Genomic DNA, 15516 nt, shown 5'->3' with positions numbered 1-15516 from the left:
GGGTGATGAGGCATTGGGGTGAAAACAAAGATGCTTCCAGAGTCATGCTGACCTCCCAAGAGGAGCCGTGGACAACTGGCACAGAACTCACTGTGTGTGCTGTGTACGAGACCAGTTATATGTTAGCTATTTAAATATAACCATAGTCTTTTTTTTTTTGCAGTACTTGGGATGGAACCCAGGGGCATTCCACCTCCGAGCTACACCCCCAGCCCTATTTTTTATTCTTTATTTTGAAACCGGGTCTCACTGAGTTGCAGAGGGCCTCACTAAGTAGCTGAGGCTGGCCGCAAACCGCGATCTTCCCATCTCAGCCTCCCAAGTGCTGGGATTACAAGCATGTGCCACTATGTCCAGCACTATTTTTTATTTTTCTTTTCCAGGACTAGGTATTGAACCCAGGACTTGTAATATTAGGAAAACATGGTGTTATGTCCTCATCTTCACTCTCCCTCTTTTTTTTTGTCCGGTACCATTTTATTTACTTATTTTTTTGTGGTCCTAGGGATTGAACCCGGGGGCATTCTACTTCTGAGCTATACCCCCAGCCCTATTTTTTTTATTCTTTATTTTGAAATAGGGTCTAAGTTGCAGAGGGCCTAAGTAGCTGAGGCTGGCGGTGAACCATACTCCTGTCTCAGCCTCCCAAGTACTGAGATTACAACTGTGCACCACCATGCCTGGCTCCCATATTATTATTATTATTATTATTATTATTATTATTATTATTATTATTATTATTTTTGGTGGTACTGGGGTTCCTGGAAGCCTTTCTACCTCTGGGCTACTTCCAGACCTATTTTTAATTTTTTTTTTAAATTTGGAAACAGGGTCTCCTAAGCCAGCGCGCATGGCTGGCTCCGAACCGGCGCGATCCTCCAGTCTCTGCCTCCCAAGTGCGGGGATTACAAGCGTGGTTTCAAAAGGTCATCAAGGAGCCAGGCATGGTGGCATATGCTTGTAATCCGCGCTTGGGAGGCAGAGACAGGAGGATCGCGCAGGTTTGAAGCCAGCCTCTCTGGCTTAAGAGAACCTGTTTCCAAATAAAAATATAAAAAATAGGTATCTGGGGAGTGTAGCCCGGAGGTAGAAGGGTTTCCAGAAACACCAGTACCACCAAAAAAAAAAAAAAAAAAAAAAAAAAAAAAAAAAAAAGTCATCAAGGAACCGGGCGTGGTGGCGCGTTCTTGTAATCCCAGCATTTGGGAGGCTGAGACAGGAGGATCGTGGTTCGTGGACAGCCTCAGCTCCTTAGTGAGGCCCTTTGCAGCCCAGTGAGACCCTGTTTCAAAATAAAGAATAAAAAATAGGGCTGGGAATGTAGCTTCGAGGTAGAATGGCCCTGGGTTCCATCCCCAGTACTTTAAAAAAAAAAAGTTGTCAAGGCTGGAATTGAAATTCCAATACTCCTCTTAGCCTCCCAAGTATGGAGATTAAAGGCATGTGTCACCAGGTTTGTTTTAATCAATTCTTAATCTGCTCTACCTCACTAGATTTCATTTTTAAAAAATCTTTCTTCTTTCTTTCTTTTGTAAAGGGGATAGAACCCAGGGGCATTCTACCTTCGAGCTTCACCCCCAGTCCTATTTTATATTTTTATTTTGAAACAGGATCTCACTAAGTTGCTGAGAGCCTAAATTGCTGAGGTTGGCCGTGGAACCTGCAATCCTCCTGTCTTGGCCTCCCACTGACAGGTCTTTTTAAAGCTCAGAGCCGGCTGAGTGTGATAATCCATGTCTGTAATCCCAGTTGCTTGGGAGATTGAGGCAGGAAGATTGCAAGTTGGAGACCAGCCAGTCACAAAAAATAAAAATTGCTGGGGACGTAGCTTAGTGGCAGGGTGCCACTGGGTCCCTTTCTCAATCCCCTCACCCCCAAATGCGGAGAGCTGGAAACGACAGGCGTCACTCCCACCATGTTCTTCAGGTGGTTAAGTGGGGTCGCAGGCTCACACGGGATTCCAGGGGTAAGCCTCAAACAAGGTTATACTGCTGGGATGCCTGGAGGTAACTCAACAGCTTGACTTGTGCAGGCTGAGGGTCCAGTTAACTCTAGACTCCCCTCTGTTGAGAGCATATGATTAGGTCTGGAGGGCAAATAGAGAGGTGCAAGGTAATCCCAAACTCCTCCCAGAGAGGTTAAGGCGGAGGCTATCAAGGTAGGCCTATCTCTGACGTCTTCAGTCTGTTAGGTGTTTACTGATATGATAGGCAGTACCCCCGAATGCTGCAAAACACCACCCACCACAGCCTTCCAGCCCCTCTCCGCCCAGCAGGCTTGGGCAGGGGGAGCGCCTGATGTCGGGGTGTCCGGGAGGGCCACAGCCCACGAGCCGGCGCGGCAACGGGGCAGCGGAAGGGGAAGGGGGCACTTCGAGGACGCGACCCCGCCGCGGTCCAGCGCGAGGGCAGCCCTAGCGCGCTGGGACGGGCTGGGCATCTCCACTAGCCCCGGAACTCCCGGCGGCCCCCGCGGGAGGAGCCCGGCGTGCGCGGCCGCCCACGCACGCACGCACGCACGCAGCACGCAGCACGCACGCGCCAGGCCCCGCCCCGGCCCGGCCCCGCCCTCGGGATTGGCCGCCCGGGCCACCGTCCGCGTCGCCCCGCCCCGCCCGGCCAGGCGAAGCGGAGCCGGCCGTGCGGTGTGTGTGTATGTGTTCGCGGGGCGCCGACTCAGCCCCGGGAAGATGGTGGCGGCGGCGGCGGCGACTGAGGCGAGGCTGAGGAGGAGGACGGCGGCGGCGGCGGCGGCGCCCGGGAGCGCGAAGGGCGGGCGGCGGCGGGAGCGGGACGTGCCCGGGGCTGGGAGGCCGGGGCTGGGGGCCGGGCTGCGCCTCCCGGGGCCGCCGTCGCCGCCGCCGCGCCTGCTGCTGCTGCTGCTGCTGCTCCCGCCGCTGCTGCTGCTGCTGCTGCTGCCCCGGGAGGCCGAGGCCGCGGCGGCGGCGGCGGCGGCGGCGGGCTCGGCGGCGGCCGAGGCCAAGGAGTGCGACCGGCCTTGTGTCAACGGCGGCCGATGCAACCCTGGCACCGGCCAGTGCGTGTGCCCCGCGGGCTGGGTGGGCGAGCAATGCCAGCACTGCGGGGGCCGCTTCAGGTGAGTGGGGCGCTGGGGGCGAGGGGCGCCCGAGACCGCTCCAGGCCAGAGGCCGATGCGGGACACCAAGTGGGGAGGCCGCCGGGTTGGATGGCCATTTGCTTCCGGGGAGATCGTCGTCTCTGGCCTGGGGTTTTCCTGTGGTGTGGTGGAAGGAGGAAAGGTGCTTGGCAGGAGCGGGGAGACCCCAAAGGAATGTGGGAGCTGCGGGCTCGATTGGAAGAATCCTAGGGTCCCAAAGAGTCTCCGAGCCAGTTTGTGGAACTGAGCCTATTTCAGGTAAAGGAGGCATCAAGGAAAAGGCGAGCGAGCCGGGTCTTACCTGACGCCTCCTTCTGACATCCCCACGGCTCTGTCCTCGTGAGTTTCCCGACTGATTGGAGATGTGGAGTGCTCTGGAGACGCGGGGCCCTGGGAGAGATTTGTTGGCTGGAGATAGAAGGGAAGGGGTAGGATGGGAGAGATTTGTTGGCTGGAGATAGAAGGGAAGGGGAAGGATGCGGAGATTCTGGGGATCCAAGGACCAGTAGCTTTTTGAAGCTCCCAAGAGGTGGTGTATTGGAGCAGGGCCTGTCCTGGAGAGGGGGTGGGAAGAGAGCCCTATTTGACCCGGTTTCTGTATATAAGGAGTTCAGAGTTGGCCCGGTTTGGGGCCCTACCCCTTGGAGAGATCACTCATTAATTAAGTAGTTATCTTATTTGCTTCAATTGTGCAAGAATTTCTGGGTAGTACACACAAATAGATGACCAGACTTTGGCCTAGTCCACAAGGAATTTGGAATATAGCAAGAGTCAGATGTGTGCCCCCAGATCCTAGTCATAAGAACGACTGCGCCATCCCGCCTTTGGGGCTGTTGACTATCTTGCCCTTCTGAGAGGGGGAGTGGTGGAACGCAGTGAGATGTAGGGCCCCTGCCCTGTGACTTTTACATTCTGGTGGGGTGACAAGCACTTGGCAGGCCCACAAATAAGTGAAAGAATCGAACAAGAACAAGATCATTTCAGCTGATGGTAAATGCTCCCCACCAGATAAAAGCAGGCTGATCTGATAGGAAATGATAAGCAGCCAGAGGCTTGAGAGAAGCCTCATTGAGGTGCGTTGACCTGAGGGCTGGTCGAGGCCCTGGAGAACCTGTGGGGATTCAGGGTGGGAAGGCGGTAACTAGGGGTGGGGGATGCAAGGACAACTTGGAGGAGGAGGAGGTAATAATAGAAAAATAAAGTATTCATTAGATAACTGTTTTGTGCCAGTGCAGGCAGGAATGATAACAGCGGCCATCACAGGTAATACTGGATTTGAGCATTTAAGGCTAAGTAGAATTTGGAAATGTGGAGCTGGGGGAAAAAAATCCCAGATGGAAGGAAGAAGACAAAGTTGTAGAGGCCAGAAAATAAAGTTTTGCTAGTGCCTGTGTAGAAGGGAGTGGTGAGGGAGAAGTTTGGGATGGTGAAATTAAGAGTCTTAAATCTCCTAAGGAACTCAGAGAACCTGAGGAGAAGAGCTGATTTATGGATGGTGAAACCAAGTGACTACAGGAGCGGTGCTTAGTGGGCTTGTCTTGTAACTTACTTAGAATGTTCTGATTTACGGATTCTATTAATCTGCACATATTTATTGAGGGCTCCTCTTTTGTTTTCCCTTCTGTATTAGAAATTGAACTCAGGGACACTCTGTTACAGGATCTATATTCACATCACTTTTTATGTTTTTTTTTTTTTTTTCCAATACTGGGGATGGAACCCAGGGGCATTCTACCTCCAAGCTACACCCCCAGCCCCGTTTTTTATTCTTTATTTGGAAACAGGGTCTCACTGAGTTGCAGAGGGCCTCACTAAGTAGTTGCTGAGGCTGACCTTGAACCACGATTCTCCTGTCTCAGCCTCCCAAATGCTGGGATTACAAGCGTGCACCACCACACCCAGCTTTTATGTATTATTTTGAGAGTGAGTTTGATAAGTTGATCAGGCTGGGTTAGAATTTGTGATCTTCCTGACCTAGCTTCCCAAGGAACTGGGATTATAGGCATGAACCAACATACCTGACAGCGCTTGTGTTTTTAGACAGTGAGATACAGTGGGAAACAAGACAGACACAGTTTTTCTTGGGGGAGCTTACTTTGGAGTTTGGGAATAAACAACCCAACAGCCAATGTATTGTAATTTTGCTTAAGGCTGTGGCAGTGAAGGTAGGGGGACTTGACTTCATTTGGGATAGGACAAGGTTAATTGCTGAGTAAATGAGATCTGAGGAGTGAGATGTTCTGCCACCTGAAGAGAGGGATTGAAGGGAGGCCATTATATATAGGGGCTTGCAGATGAGTAGGATCCTGGCAAGGTGACCACGAGGCTGGAGCAGAGGAGAGCCGGGCAGCACTGGACAGACGGGCCGGGGCCAAGCTGCATGGACACTTGGTAGTCGCTTTGAGAATTTTGACTTTTCCTCCTAAGAGCAGTGGAGAGCACAGGTTACTCTTGTGTTCATGATGTTATAGGCTTTTAGATTGGAGACAGTGTCGGAATGGCCTTGGAGATGCGGCCAGAGCATTTTGTATTTGAGGTGCTCCCAAGATCGGGTGAATGAATGATTGGAGGCTTCTTCACATTCTGAGGATCTGGGGCACTGTGGTGGGCAGTGATCTGTAGGTGGGAAGGGGCATTCTTGGCAAGATCAATCTGTAATGTCTGGAGTAGGTGGACTTTGGATGGTGGGCAGCCAAGTGGGATCTGTTGGCATGGTTTAGGGCAAGCATTTCTGAAAGCCTGAGATAGGCAGGCTGAATGGGGGATAGGTAGGGTGTTGTAGAGGTAAATGGGACAGGTCTTTCATTGAATCTGGGTTGCTCTTGGGAAGAAAGAGGGCTGGAGTGAGGGAAGGAAAACGAGATTCTACCTTGGGTGATGGAATGATAACAGGCACTTGGACACAGGAGGTGCCTGGTCCAAGACTGGTTCCGTTTTGTAGAGACTGAGTTTGGGGCGCTTTCAGGGTATGCAGTTGACATTTTTCTGTAGGACTCATCTACCTATGAGGTATTGCCAAGGAGAGAGACAGGTCTCTGTTCACATGTTCAGTCTAGAGAACTAGAGAAGAGTCATTTGTAATGGAAACAGGTGCTCCTGACACTGTCCCATGCAAGTGAAGGGACGCTCCCTTTGAGCTGGGACTGGTTGATGTCACTGCTCTTTCCTGGGTACACAGTTAGGACTGGTGCTAATGTACCATTATATTAAATGGCTTCTGCAGCCAGCCCCTCCCTTCCCCCCCTCTCTTGTACTAGGGATTGAATCCAGGGGCACTCTACCTCTGAACTTCACCCCAAGCCCTTTTTAGATTTTTATCTTGAAACAGGTTTTGCTAAGTTGCCCAGATGGGTCTGGAACCTATGATTCTCCTGTATCAACCTCCCAAGTACTGGGATTGTAGGCATGCACCACTGTGGCACCATGCCCAGCTTGGAATTTGAATTTTTTACCTTGGTACTGAGGATTGAACCCAGAGGCATTCTAACTCTGAGCTATATACTCTCAGTCCTACCTTATTTAATTTAATTTAATTTAATTTTTTTTTCCCCAGTACTGGGGATGGAACCCAGGGCTTTTGACCTCTGAGCTACACCTAAAGTCCTTTTTTTTTTGGTGGTACTGGGGGTGGAACTCAGTGGAAACAGGGTCTCACTAAGTTGCTGGAAGCCTCACTAAGTAGCTGAGGCTGGCTTCGAACCCGTGTGATCCTCCTGTCTCAGCCTCCCAAGCGCGGGGATTACAAGCGTGCGCCACCACGCCTGGCGTCCCAGCCCTATTTTTTATTCTCTATTTTGAAACAGGGTCTCACTGAGTTGCAGAGACCTAACTAAATAGCTGAGGCTGGCCACAAACCCATGATCCTCCTGTTTCAGCCTCCCAAGTACTGGGATTACAAGTGTGGGCTGCCATGCCCAACTCTTTTATTTTTTATTTTGAGACATGTCTTGCAAGGTTACCTAAGAGTTCTACTAAGTTGCTGAGTCTAGCCTTGACTCTGATTCTTCTGTTTAAGTCTCCAGGTTCTGGGATTACAGATGTGTACCTCTATGCTTAGCAGGACTTTGCATTTATAAAAATGAAGGTAGCTGGGTGCTATGGCGCACACTTGTAATCCTAGTACTTGGGAGCCTGAGACAAGAGGATCATAGGTTTGTGGCCAGCCTCAGCAAATTAGTAAGCAACTTAGTGAGGCCCTCTAAAACTTACTGAGGCCGGGCGTGGTACACACGTTTGTAATCCCAGCATTCGGGAGGATGAGACCGGAGGATCGCGGTTCGCAGACAGCCTCAGCTACTTAGGCCATCTGCAACTCAGTGAGACCCTGTTTCAAAATAAAGAATAAAAAATAGGGCAGGGGGTGTAGCTCGGTGGTCGAATGCCCCTGGGTTCCATCTCCAGACCCCCCCCCCAAAAAAAAAAAACCCAAAAACTTAGTGAGACCCTGTTTCAAAATAAAGAATAAACGGCATGGTGGTACACACTTGTAATCCCAGCATTTGGGAGGCTGGTACAGGAGGATCCCAGTTTGTGGCCAGCCTCAGCTACTTAGTAAAGTACTTTGCAACTCAATGAGACCCTGTTTCGAAAATAAAGAATAAAAAATAGGGCTGGGGGTATACTTCAGAGAGAGAATGCTCCTGGGTTCCATCCCTAGTGCTGCAAAAAGAAAGAAAGAAAGAAAGAAGAATGAAATAGGACTGGGGTATAGCTTGGAGATAGAATGCCCCTGGGTTCAGTCCCCAGTACCACACACCCAACAATAACAACAAAAATAAACAACAACAACAACAAAAAAAAAACAACCCAAGGTACTAGCTAGGTTTGATGGTACAGATTTGTAATCCCACTACTTTGGAGGATGAGACAGGAGAATTGTAGGTTCAAGGACAGTCTCAGCAAGTAATTAGACTCTCATTGACCTGGTGAGGTGCTGTTTCAAAATAAAAATAAAAGCCGGGCTTGGTGGCACATGTTTGTAATCCCAGTACTTGGGAGGCTGAGACAGGAGGATCTAGGGTTTGGGGCCAGCCTCAACTACTTAGTGAGGCCCTCCACAATTTTGGGAGACCTTGTTTCAAAAATAAAGAATAAAAAACAGGGCTGGGGGTGTAGCTGAAGTAGAATGCCCTTGGGTTCCATCCCCAGTACTGCAAAAATAAATAAGTAAATAAGAAAATAAGCCTGAGGGTATAGCTTGGAGGTAGAATTCCCTTGGGAAAGTGGTAGGAATTTATTTCTCTTGTCTTATTTATTTCTTATCTTTTATAAAAGGCTCCAGTTGGCCGGGCGTGGTGGCGCACGCTTGTAATCCCCGCGCTTGGGAGGCAGAGACAGGAGGATCGCGCAGGTTCGAAGTCAGCCGCGCGTGCTGGCTTTAAGAGTCCCTTTTGCCAAATAAAAATGTAAAAATAGGTCTGGGAGTGTAGCCCGGAGGTAGAAGGGCTTCCAGGACCCCCCACCCCCCAAAAAAGGCTCCAGTTGATTTTTTGGGGGGTGAAGAGTTAAATGTTTGTTTTAATTATAGAAATATGAATCTTTTGTTTTTTGTGCTACTGGTTGTGGAACCCAGGGACATTCGACCTCTGAGCTACACCCCCAGTCCTATTTTTCATTCTTTATTTTAAAACAGGGTCTCACTGAATTGCAAAGGGCTTCACTAAGTAGCAGAGTCTGGCCACAAACCCTAGATCCTCCTGTCTCAGCCTCCCAAATGGTGAGATTACAAGTATGTGCCACCACACTTGGTTAGAAATATGAATCTTGATTTATTACAAACCTCTTTTTTTGTGGGGGTACTGGGGCATTCTACCTCTAAGCTATATCCCTGTCCTTTTTATTTTTTATTTTGAAACATGAAACCGTCTTGTTAAGTTACTGAAGCTGGGCTTGAACCTACAATCCTCCTGTTTCATCTTCCCAAGTACTGGGATTACAGGCATATGCCACTGCACCCAGCTAAATCTTTTTTTAAAATTTTTTATTTTTTGGTGGTACTGGGGTTCCTGGAAACCCTTCTACCTCCGGGCTACACACACACACACACACACACACACACACACAAAATTTTATTTTATTTGGAAACAGGGTCTCTTAAGCCAGTGTGGCTAGCTTCGAACCTGTGCGATCCTCCTGTCTCTGCCTCCCAAGTGCAGGGATTATAAGCATGTGCCACCACGCCCGGTCCTTTTTTTTTATTAAATGAAAAAAATGTTAAATGAATACCTTTCTGGCTTAGAATAGCATCAAATGAAAGTGCTTTTTAAATTTCTTAGTTCTGTAAATCTGTGTTATAACTGTTGTCATGGGTCTTTTTCATTCATTGAAAGGAATTAATGATAGAGGTTTAGCTCTCACTGAAGTTATAACTGAGTGCACACTGTGTGCCAGCACTTTGGCCACGCTGCTTTTTTACATGTTACTGTTAAATTCTCAGGAACCTCTGAGGATTGTATAAAAGTTGAATTATCTGGGCATGGTGTTACATGCCTGTAATCTTAGTACTTGGTAGGCTGAGATGATAGGATTGCAGGTTTGAGACCAGCCTCAGGAATTTAGTGAGATCCTTTTTCAAAATAAAATGTGCTGGGGCTGTAGCATGCCTCTGGGTTCACTCCCCAGTATCTATCTATTGATAGATATATTGTATATGTGTATGTATATATGTATATATACATGTTGAATTATTGTACGGTTTTTGATCAGTTTTTTTCCCAATGGCAGGTGCTATAGAAATGATTAATTATAGATGATAAGGTTAATGATAACACTTTAACAAAAATAACCATAGAATCTTTGGGGATGATTTGTTAGGCAGTATCACTTTCATCTTTTATGTGAATCTTTGTAATTCAGTGACCATTTTTTCCTTCTTGCAACATCATCATTGAACCCAGGGCCATTCTACAGCCCAACACCCACCGTGTGTGTGTGTGTGTGTGTGTGTGTGTGTGTGTGTGTGTACTGAACCCAGGGGCATTCTACCTCTGAACTATACCCCCAGTCTTTTTTCTTTATTTTGAAACAGGGTATCACTAAGTGTGGAGGACCTCACTAAGTAGCTCAGGCTGCCTGCTAACCTGAGATCCTCCTGTCTCAGCCTCCCAGGTACTGAGATTACAAGCATGTGCTACCACTACCAGCTCCTAGCCCTATTTTTAAATTACTTATTTTGAAACGGTATCTCAAACAGTTGCATAGGGCCTCACTAAGGAGCTGAGGCTTGCCATGAACCAGTGATTTTCCTGTCTCAATTTCCCAAGTACTGAGATTTCAAGCATGTACCATCACACCCGGCTTACAGTGGAAATTTTCTGTAGAGGGTAGACATGCCCCCATCAAATTTGAGAATAGAGAGATTATATGTGTGTGTGTGTGTGTGTGTATGTAATGAATATACATTTACTTTTTTTTTTTTTTTGGTGGTACTGGGGATGAAACCCAGAAGCCTTCTACCTCCGGGCTACACTCCCACACCTGTTTTATACTTTATTTGTAAACAGGGTTTTGCCAAGTTGCTGAGAGCCTCACTACGTAGCTGAGGCTGGATTTGAACCTGCATGATCCTTCATCTCAGCCTCCCAAGCCCGGGGATTACAAGCGTGTGCCACCATGCCCGGCTTGCATTTACTTTTTTTTTTTTTGGTGGTACTGGGGTTCCTGGAAGCCCTTCTACCTCCGGGCTACACTCCCAGACCTATTTTATATATTTGAGACAGGGTCTCTTAAGCCAGCACGGCTAGCTTTGAACCTGCGTGATCCTCCTGGCACATTTACTTTTTAAAAGTTTCTATTGTATAAAATTTTTGGGAGAAAGCCAGGCGTGGTGGCGCATGCTTGTAATACCAGCATTTGGGAAGCTGAGACAGGAGGATCATGGTTCATGGATAGCCTCAGCTACTTAGGTCCTTTGCAACTCAGTGAGACCCTGTTTCAGACAGGAGGATTGCACAGGTTCGAAGCCAGCCTCAGCTACTTAGTGAGGCTCTCAGCAACTTAGTGAGACCCTGTTTCCAAATAAGATATAAAATAGGTCTGGGGGTATAGCCCGGAGGTAGAAAGCCCCTGGGTTCCACCTCCCAGTACCACCAACCAACCAACCAACCAACCAATAAATACATAAATAATAAAAAATAGGGCTGGGGGTGCAGCTCAGAGGCAGAGTGCCTCTGAGTTTCATCCCCAGTACTGGGGGGAAAAAATTGGGAGGGTGGAGAAGTCTGTCTACTCGGTTGGCTCTTGTTACTTAAAGACGCTTTTGTTGGGCATCTGTTTGTGCCAGCACAAGCCGGAGCAGCAGCAGTAGTGGTCACAGCAGCAGTTTCACCATTTCTCTAGCATCTCTCTGTTTTTTCCAGGCATTATGCCAAAAGCCTTCTAAAAATTACTCTTTAAATTCTTAGAGGGGAGCTATTCCCATTTCATAGACGGATCAACTGGAGCCCAGGGCCTGTGCCTCCTCTGCAGCGTGTGTCTCCCACAGAGCTACACCAGCCGTAAGAGAGAATAGTGAGCGATAGCTCGTCCAGGGTCATACAGCTTGGGCACAACTGGAATTTGAACTTCGACCTTGTCTGATTTCTAAACCTCACTTTCTTTTTTGTACCATTTGGCCTCTCAGTTTTCTTGAGTCCTCTCACCCTTTTATGATCCTACTTTGAGAGGATTGATTTAATTCCAGCAAACATTTTGAAAAATAAAGAAAAGAAAATAGATTTTTGCATTAGGAAAGCTAACATTAAAAAAGTCTTGATTTGGTTGAATCTATCTAGCTGCTGATCAGAGATATAAATACCTAATTAGTGAAATGAAAATTCTGGAAGCTAAATTTAAAGAAAAAGGTAAACAATTTTCTTCCTTTATTGTAGGTAATAAGTGGTATTAACCTAAAGCCCTGAATTTTGGTTCATGAGCCCAATTTCGGCTTGTCTATTTTCCGTGGTAATCTCTAAGTTCCATGACGGTAGGGGTTTTTATCTGTTTTGTTCAGTTTACATTTCCAGAGCTTAGAATAGTGTCTGAAATATATATGCTCAGTAAATAGTTGTTGAATGAAGGAATGAGATTCTACAATATATTTCTTTTTCTTTTCTTTTCTTATTTTTGGTGGTACTGGGGTTCTTGGAAGCCCTTCTACCTCCGGGCTACACTCCCAGACCTATTTTATATTTTTTTTTAGAAACAGGGTCTCCTAAGCCAGCGTGAGCGGCTGGCTTCGAACCTGCGCGATCCTCCGGTCTCCGCCTCCCAAGCGCGGGGATTACAAGCGTGCGCCACCACGCCCGGCCTACAATATATTTCTTATGTCTTTAAATAAAAAGTGATTTTACTGAAATGTATGTCTTCATGTCTGTGTATATCTTTATTTTTTCCTTTTTGTGGTATTGAGGATGGAACCCAGGGGCATTCTACCTCTGAGCTACATGTCCAGCTCTATTTTTTATTATTTATTTTGAAACAGGTCTCACTGAGTTGCAAAGAGCCTCACTAAGTAGCCGAGGCTGTTTGTGAACCAAGATCCTTCTGTCTCAGCCTCCGAAGCGCGGGGATTACAAGCGTGCACCACCACGTCCGGCTCTGTGTATCTTTTGTTCTCATATTTCCTCTGCACTTCTCTGTCATCTCCTGTTCATTGGGCATCTTCATTGAGAGGTTTTGCCGGCACCTCATATTGAACTGTGTCCAACGCTAGACTTCTTATCCTTACTGAAAAAGTAGTCTTTTTCTTTGCACTTTCTTATTTTACTTTTCTTTTTTGTGGTACTGGGGGTGGAACCCAGGGGCTTTTCTACCTCCAGACTATACCCCCAGGCCTATTTTATACATTTTTGGAAACAGGGTCTCACTAAGTTGCTGAGAGCCTCACTCAGTAGCTGAGGCTGGCTTTGAAGCTGTGCGGTCCTCCTGGGATTACAAGCGTGTGCCACCACGCCCGGCTTCTTATTTCACTTTTAAATCCTATATGAGCTAACCAAAGATAAAAAGTTAGGAGCAAGCCTTGACTCTTTGTACCTGTTTATTCTGTCGAAGTCTTAAGTGTCCTTCCCGTTGCTCCTTGCCTGGTAAACCTGGCGTGGAGCCTCACTGCTGACCTACCTCTGTTGCAACCTAACTACCTCACACCTCTAGAGTCCATGCCACAGTTTGTCGTATTAGTATCCCAGAAACGTGTCACTTTTTTTCCCCTCAGAAACCTTTCTTGTTTTTGGTATTAGGGACCCCCCCCTTTTTTTTTTGCTGGTACTGGGGTTCCTGGAAGCCCTTCTACCTCCGGGTTACACTCCCAGACCTATTTTATATTTTATTTGGAAACAGGGTCTCTTAAGCCAGCGCGGCTGGGTTCGAACCTGTGCTGTCCTCCTGTCTCCGCCTCCCAAGCGCGGGGATTACAAGCGTGCACCACCACGCCCAGCCAGTCTCCCCTTTTTTGAAACAGGATGTCCCTAAGTTTCTAAATCTGGCTTTGAGCCTTTGATCCTCCTGTCTCAGCCTCCGAGTTTCTGGAATTACAGACATGTATCACCCAGAAACCTGTCTTTTTTTTTTTTTTTTTTTTGTGGTGGTACTGGGGTTCCTGGAAGCCCGTCTATCTCCGGGCTACACTCCCAGACCTATTTTATTTTCGGAAACAGGGTCTCCTAAGCCAGCGCGGCTGGCTTCGAACATGCGCGATCCTCCTGTCTCTGCCTCCCAAGCGCGGGGATGACAAGCGTGCACCACCACGCCCGGCCAGAAACCTGTCTTTTGAAAGCTCCTGTTATTACCTGTGAAATGACTCAGCAGAAGGGCCCACTCTTTGACACACATGCTTTTTTCCTCTAACCAAATCCTTCTGTTCTATAGTATTTCTGCATCTTTGCTAAATTGGAAGTCCTTCTTTCTCACCATCCCACATTCGTTCTTTCTTTTTTACTTATCCAGGTTCTACCTCCGAGGCTAGTCTTTAATGATCTGTAGCAGCCAGCACTCCCAGTCATACCTGCTATCTTCTTTCCTTGTGAGTCATCAACCTGTTCGATTCCTAGATAGCCTCTAAGTGGTTACTGTGGGGGGCACTGTGCCCTGCCTTGCAGATGTGTGAGTAGTGAGAGACAGCTGTGTGCACAGTCAGAATTTCATGATAAAGCTGGGTGTAGTGGCTCAAGCCTGTGACCCCTGCTACTTGAGAGGCTGATGCAGGAAGATTGAAAGTTTGGGGCCCTGTCTCAAACAACTTAGTGACACCCTGTCCCAAAATTAAAAAAAAAACAAAAAAAAACAAAAAAAAAGGAGCTGGATCATATGGTGGCACATGCTTGTAATCCTAGTACTTGAGAGACAGAGACAGGAGGATTGCAGGTTCGCAACCAGGCTCAGCTACTTTGTGAAGCTCTCCGCGACTTAGACCCTGTTTTAAAAATAAAGAATAGGCCAGGCGTGGTGGCGCACGTTTGTAATCCCTGCGCTTGGGAGGCGCGCTGGTTTAAGAGACCCTGTTTCTAAATTAAAAAAGTATAAAAATAGGTCTGGGAGTGTAGCCCAGAGTTATAAGGGTTTCCAGGAACCCCAGTACCACCACAAAAAAAAAAAAAAAAAAAAGGAATAGGTGTGGTGGCGCATGCTTGTAATCCCAATATTTGAAAGGCTGAGACAGGTGGATTGCAGTTTGCGGCTAGCCTCAGCTACTTAGTGAGGCCCTTTGCAACTCAGTGAGACCCTGTTTCAAAATAAAGAATAAAAAATAGGGCTGGGGGTATAGTTTGGAGGTGGAATACCCCTGGGTTCCATCCCCAGTACTGGGTGGGGGGACAGAAAATAAAGTCAGGTGGAGTGGCCGATGCTTGTAATCACAGTGCTTGGGAAGCTAAGACAGGAGGATTGCAGGTTCGAGGACAGACTCAGTAATTTATGGAGATCATAGAAAAATAGTGAGACTTGCTTCAAAATAAAAAATAAAGCTGAGGCTGGGGTACATGCTTTAATCTCAGTCCTTGGGAGGCTGACACAGGAGGATCACAGGCTCATAGCCAACTTCAGCTACTTAGTGAGGTCCTTCACAATTTAGAACCTGTTTCAAATTTTAAAATAGGGCTAGAGGTATAACTCAGAGGTAAAATGCCCCTGGATTCAATTCCTGATAACACACACACACACACACACACACACACACACACACACACACACACACTCTCTCTCTCTCTCTCTCTCTCTCTCAATAAATAAATAAATAAATAAATAAATAAATAAACATAGGGAAATAGGGCTGGAGGTATAGCTCAGAGGTAGAATGCCTCTGGGTTCAATCTCTAGCACCAAAAATAAACAGACAAAAAACAGAAAATAAAAAAGGGCTGGGGCTGCCGGGCATGGTGGTACACTCTTGTAATCCCAGTGCTTGGAAAGCTGAGACATGAGGATTGT

The 15516-nt window shown here is 47.4% G+C and overlaps 1 protein-coding gene across 1 annotated transcript in view; it reads left to right on the top strand.

Moving 5' to 3' along the window:
* Nucleotides 1–2689: 2689 nt before the first annotated feature.
* Nucleotides 2690–15516, top strand: part of ATRN (attractin) — a gene marked incomplete at both ends in the record, with an annotated part of 109376 nt that continues 96549 nt past the window's right edge. The window contains one exon of the mRNA XM_080716318.1: nucleotides 2690–3096. Within this exon, the coding sequence (XP_080572444.1) occupies nucleotides 2690–3096 (407 nt within the window). The remainder of the gene's footprint in view (nucleotides 3097–15516) is intronic.

The sequence above is a fragment of the Muscardinus avellanarius genome, assembly GCF_963383645.1.
Source record: "Muscardinus avellanarius genome assembly, chromosome: 19".
In the NCBI taxonomy this organism is placed as follows: domain Eukaryota; kingdom Metazoa; phylum Chordata; class Mammalia; order Rodentia; family Gliridae; genus Muscardinus; species Muscardinus avellanarius.
This window is presented reverse-complemented; position numbering and strand designations above follow the sequence as displayed.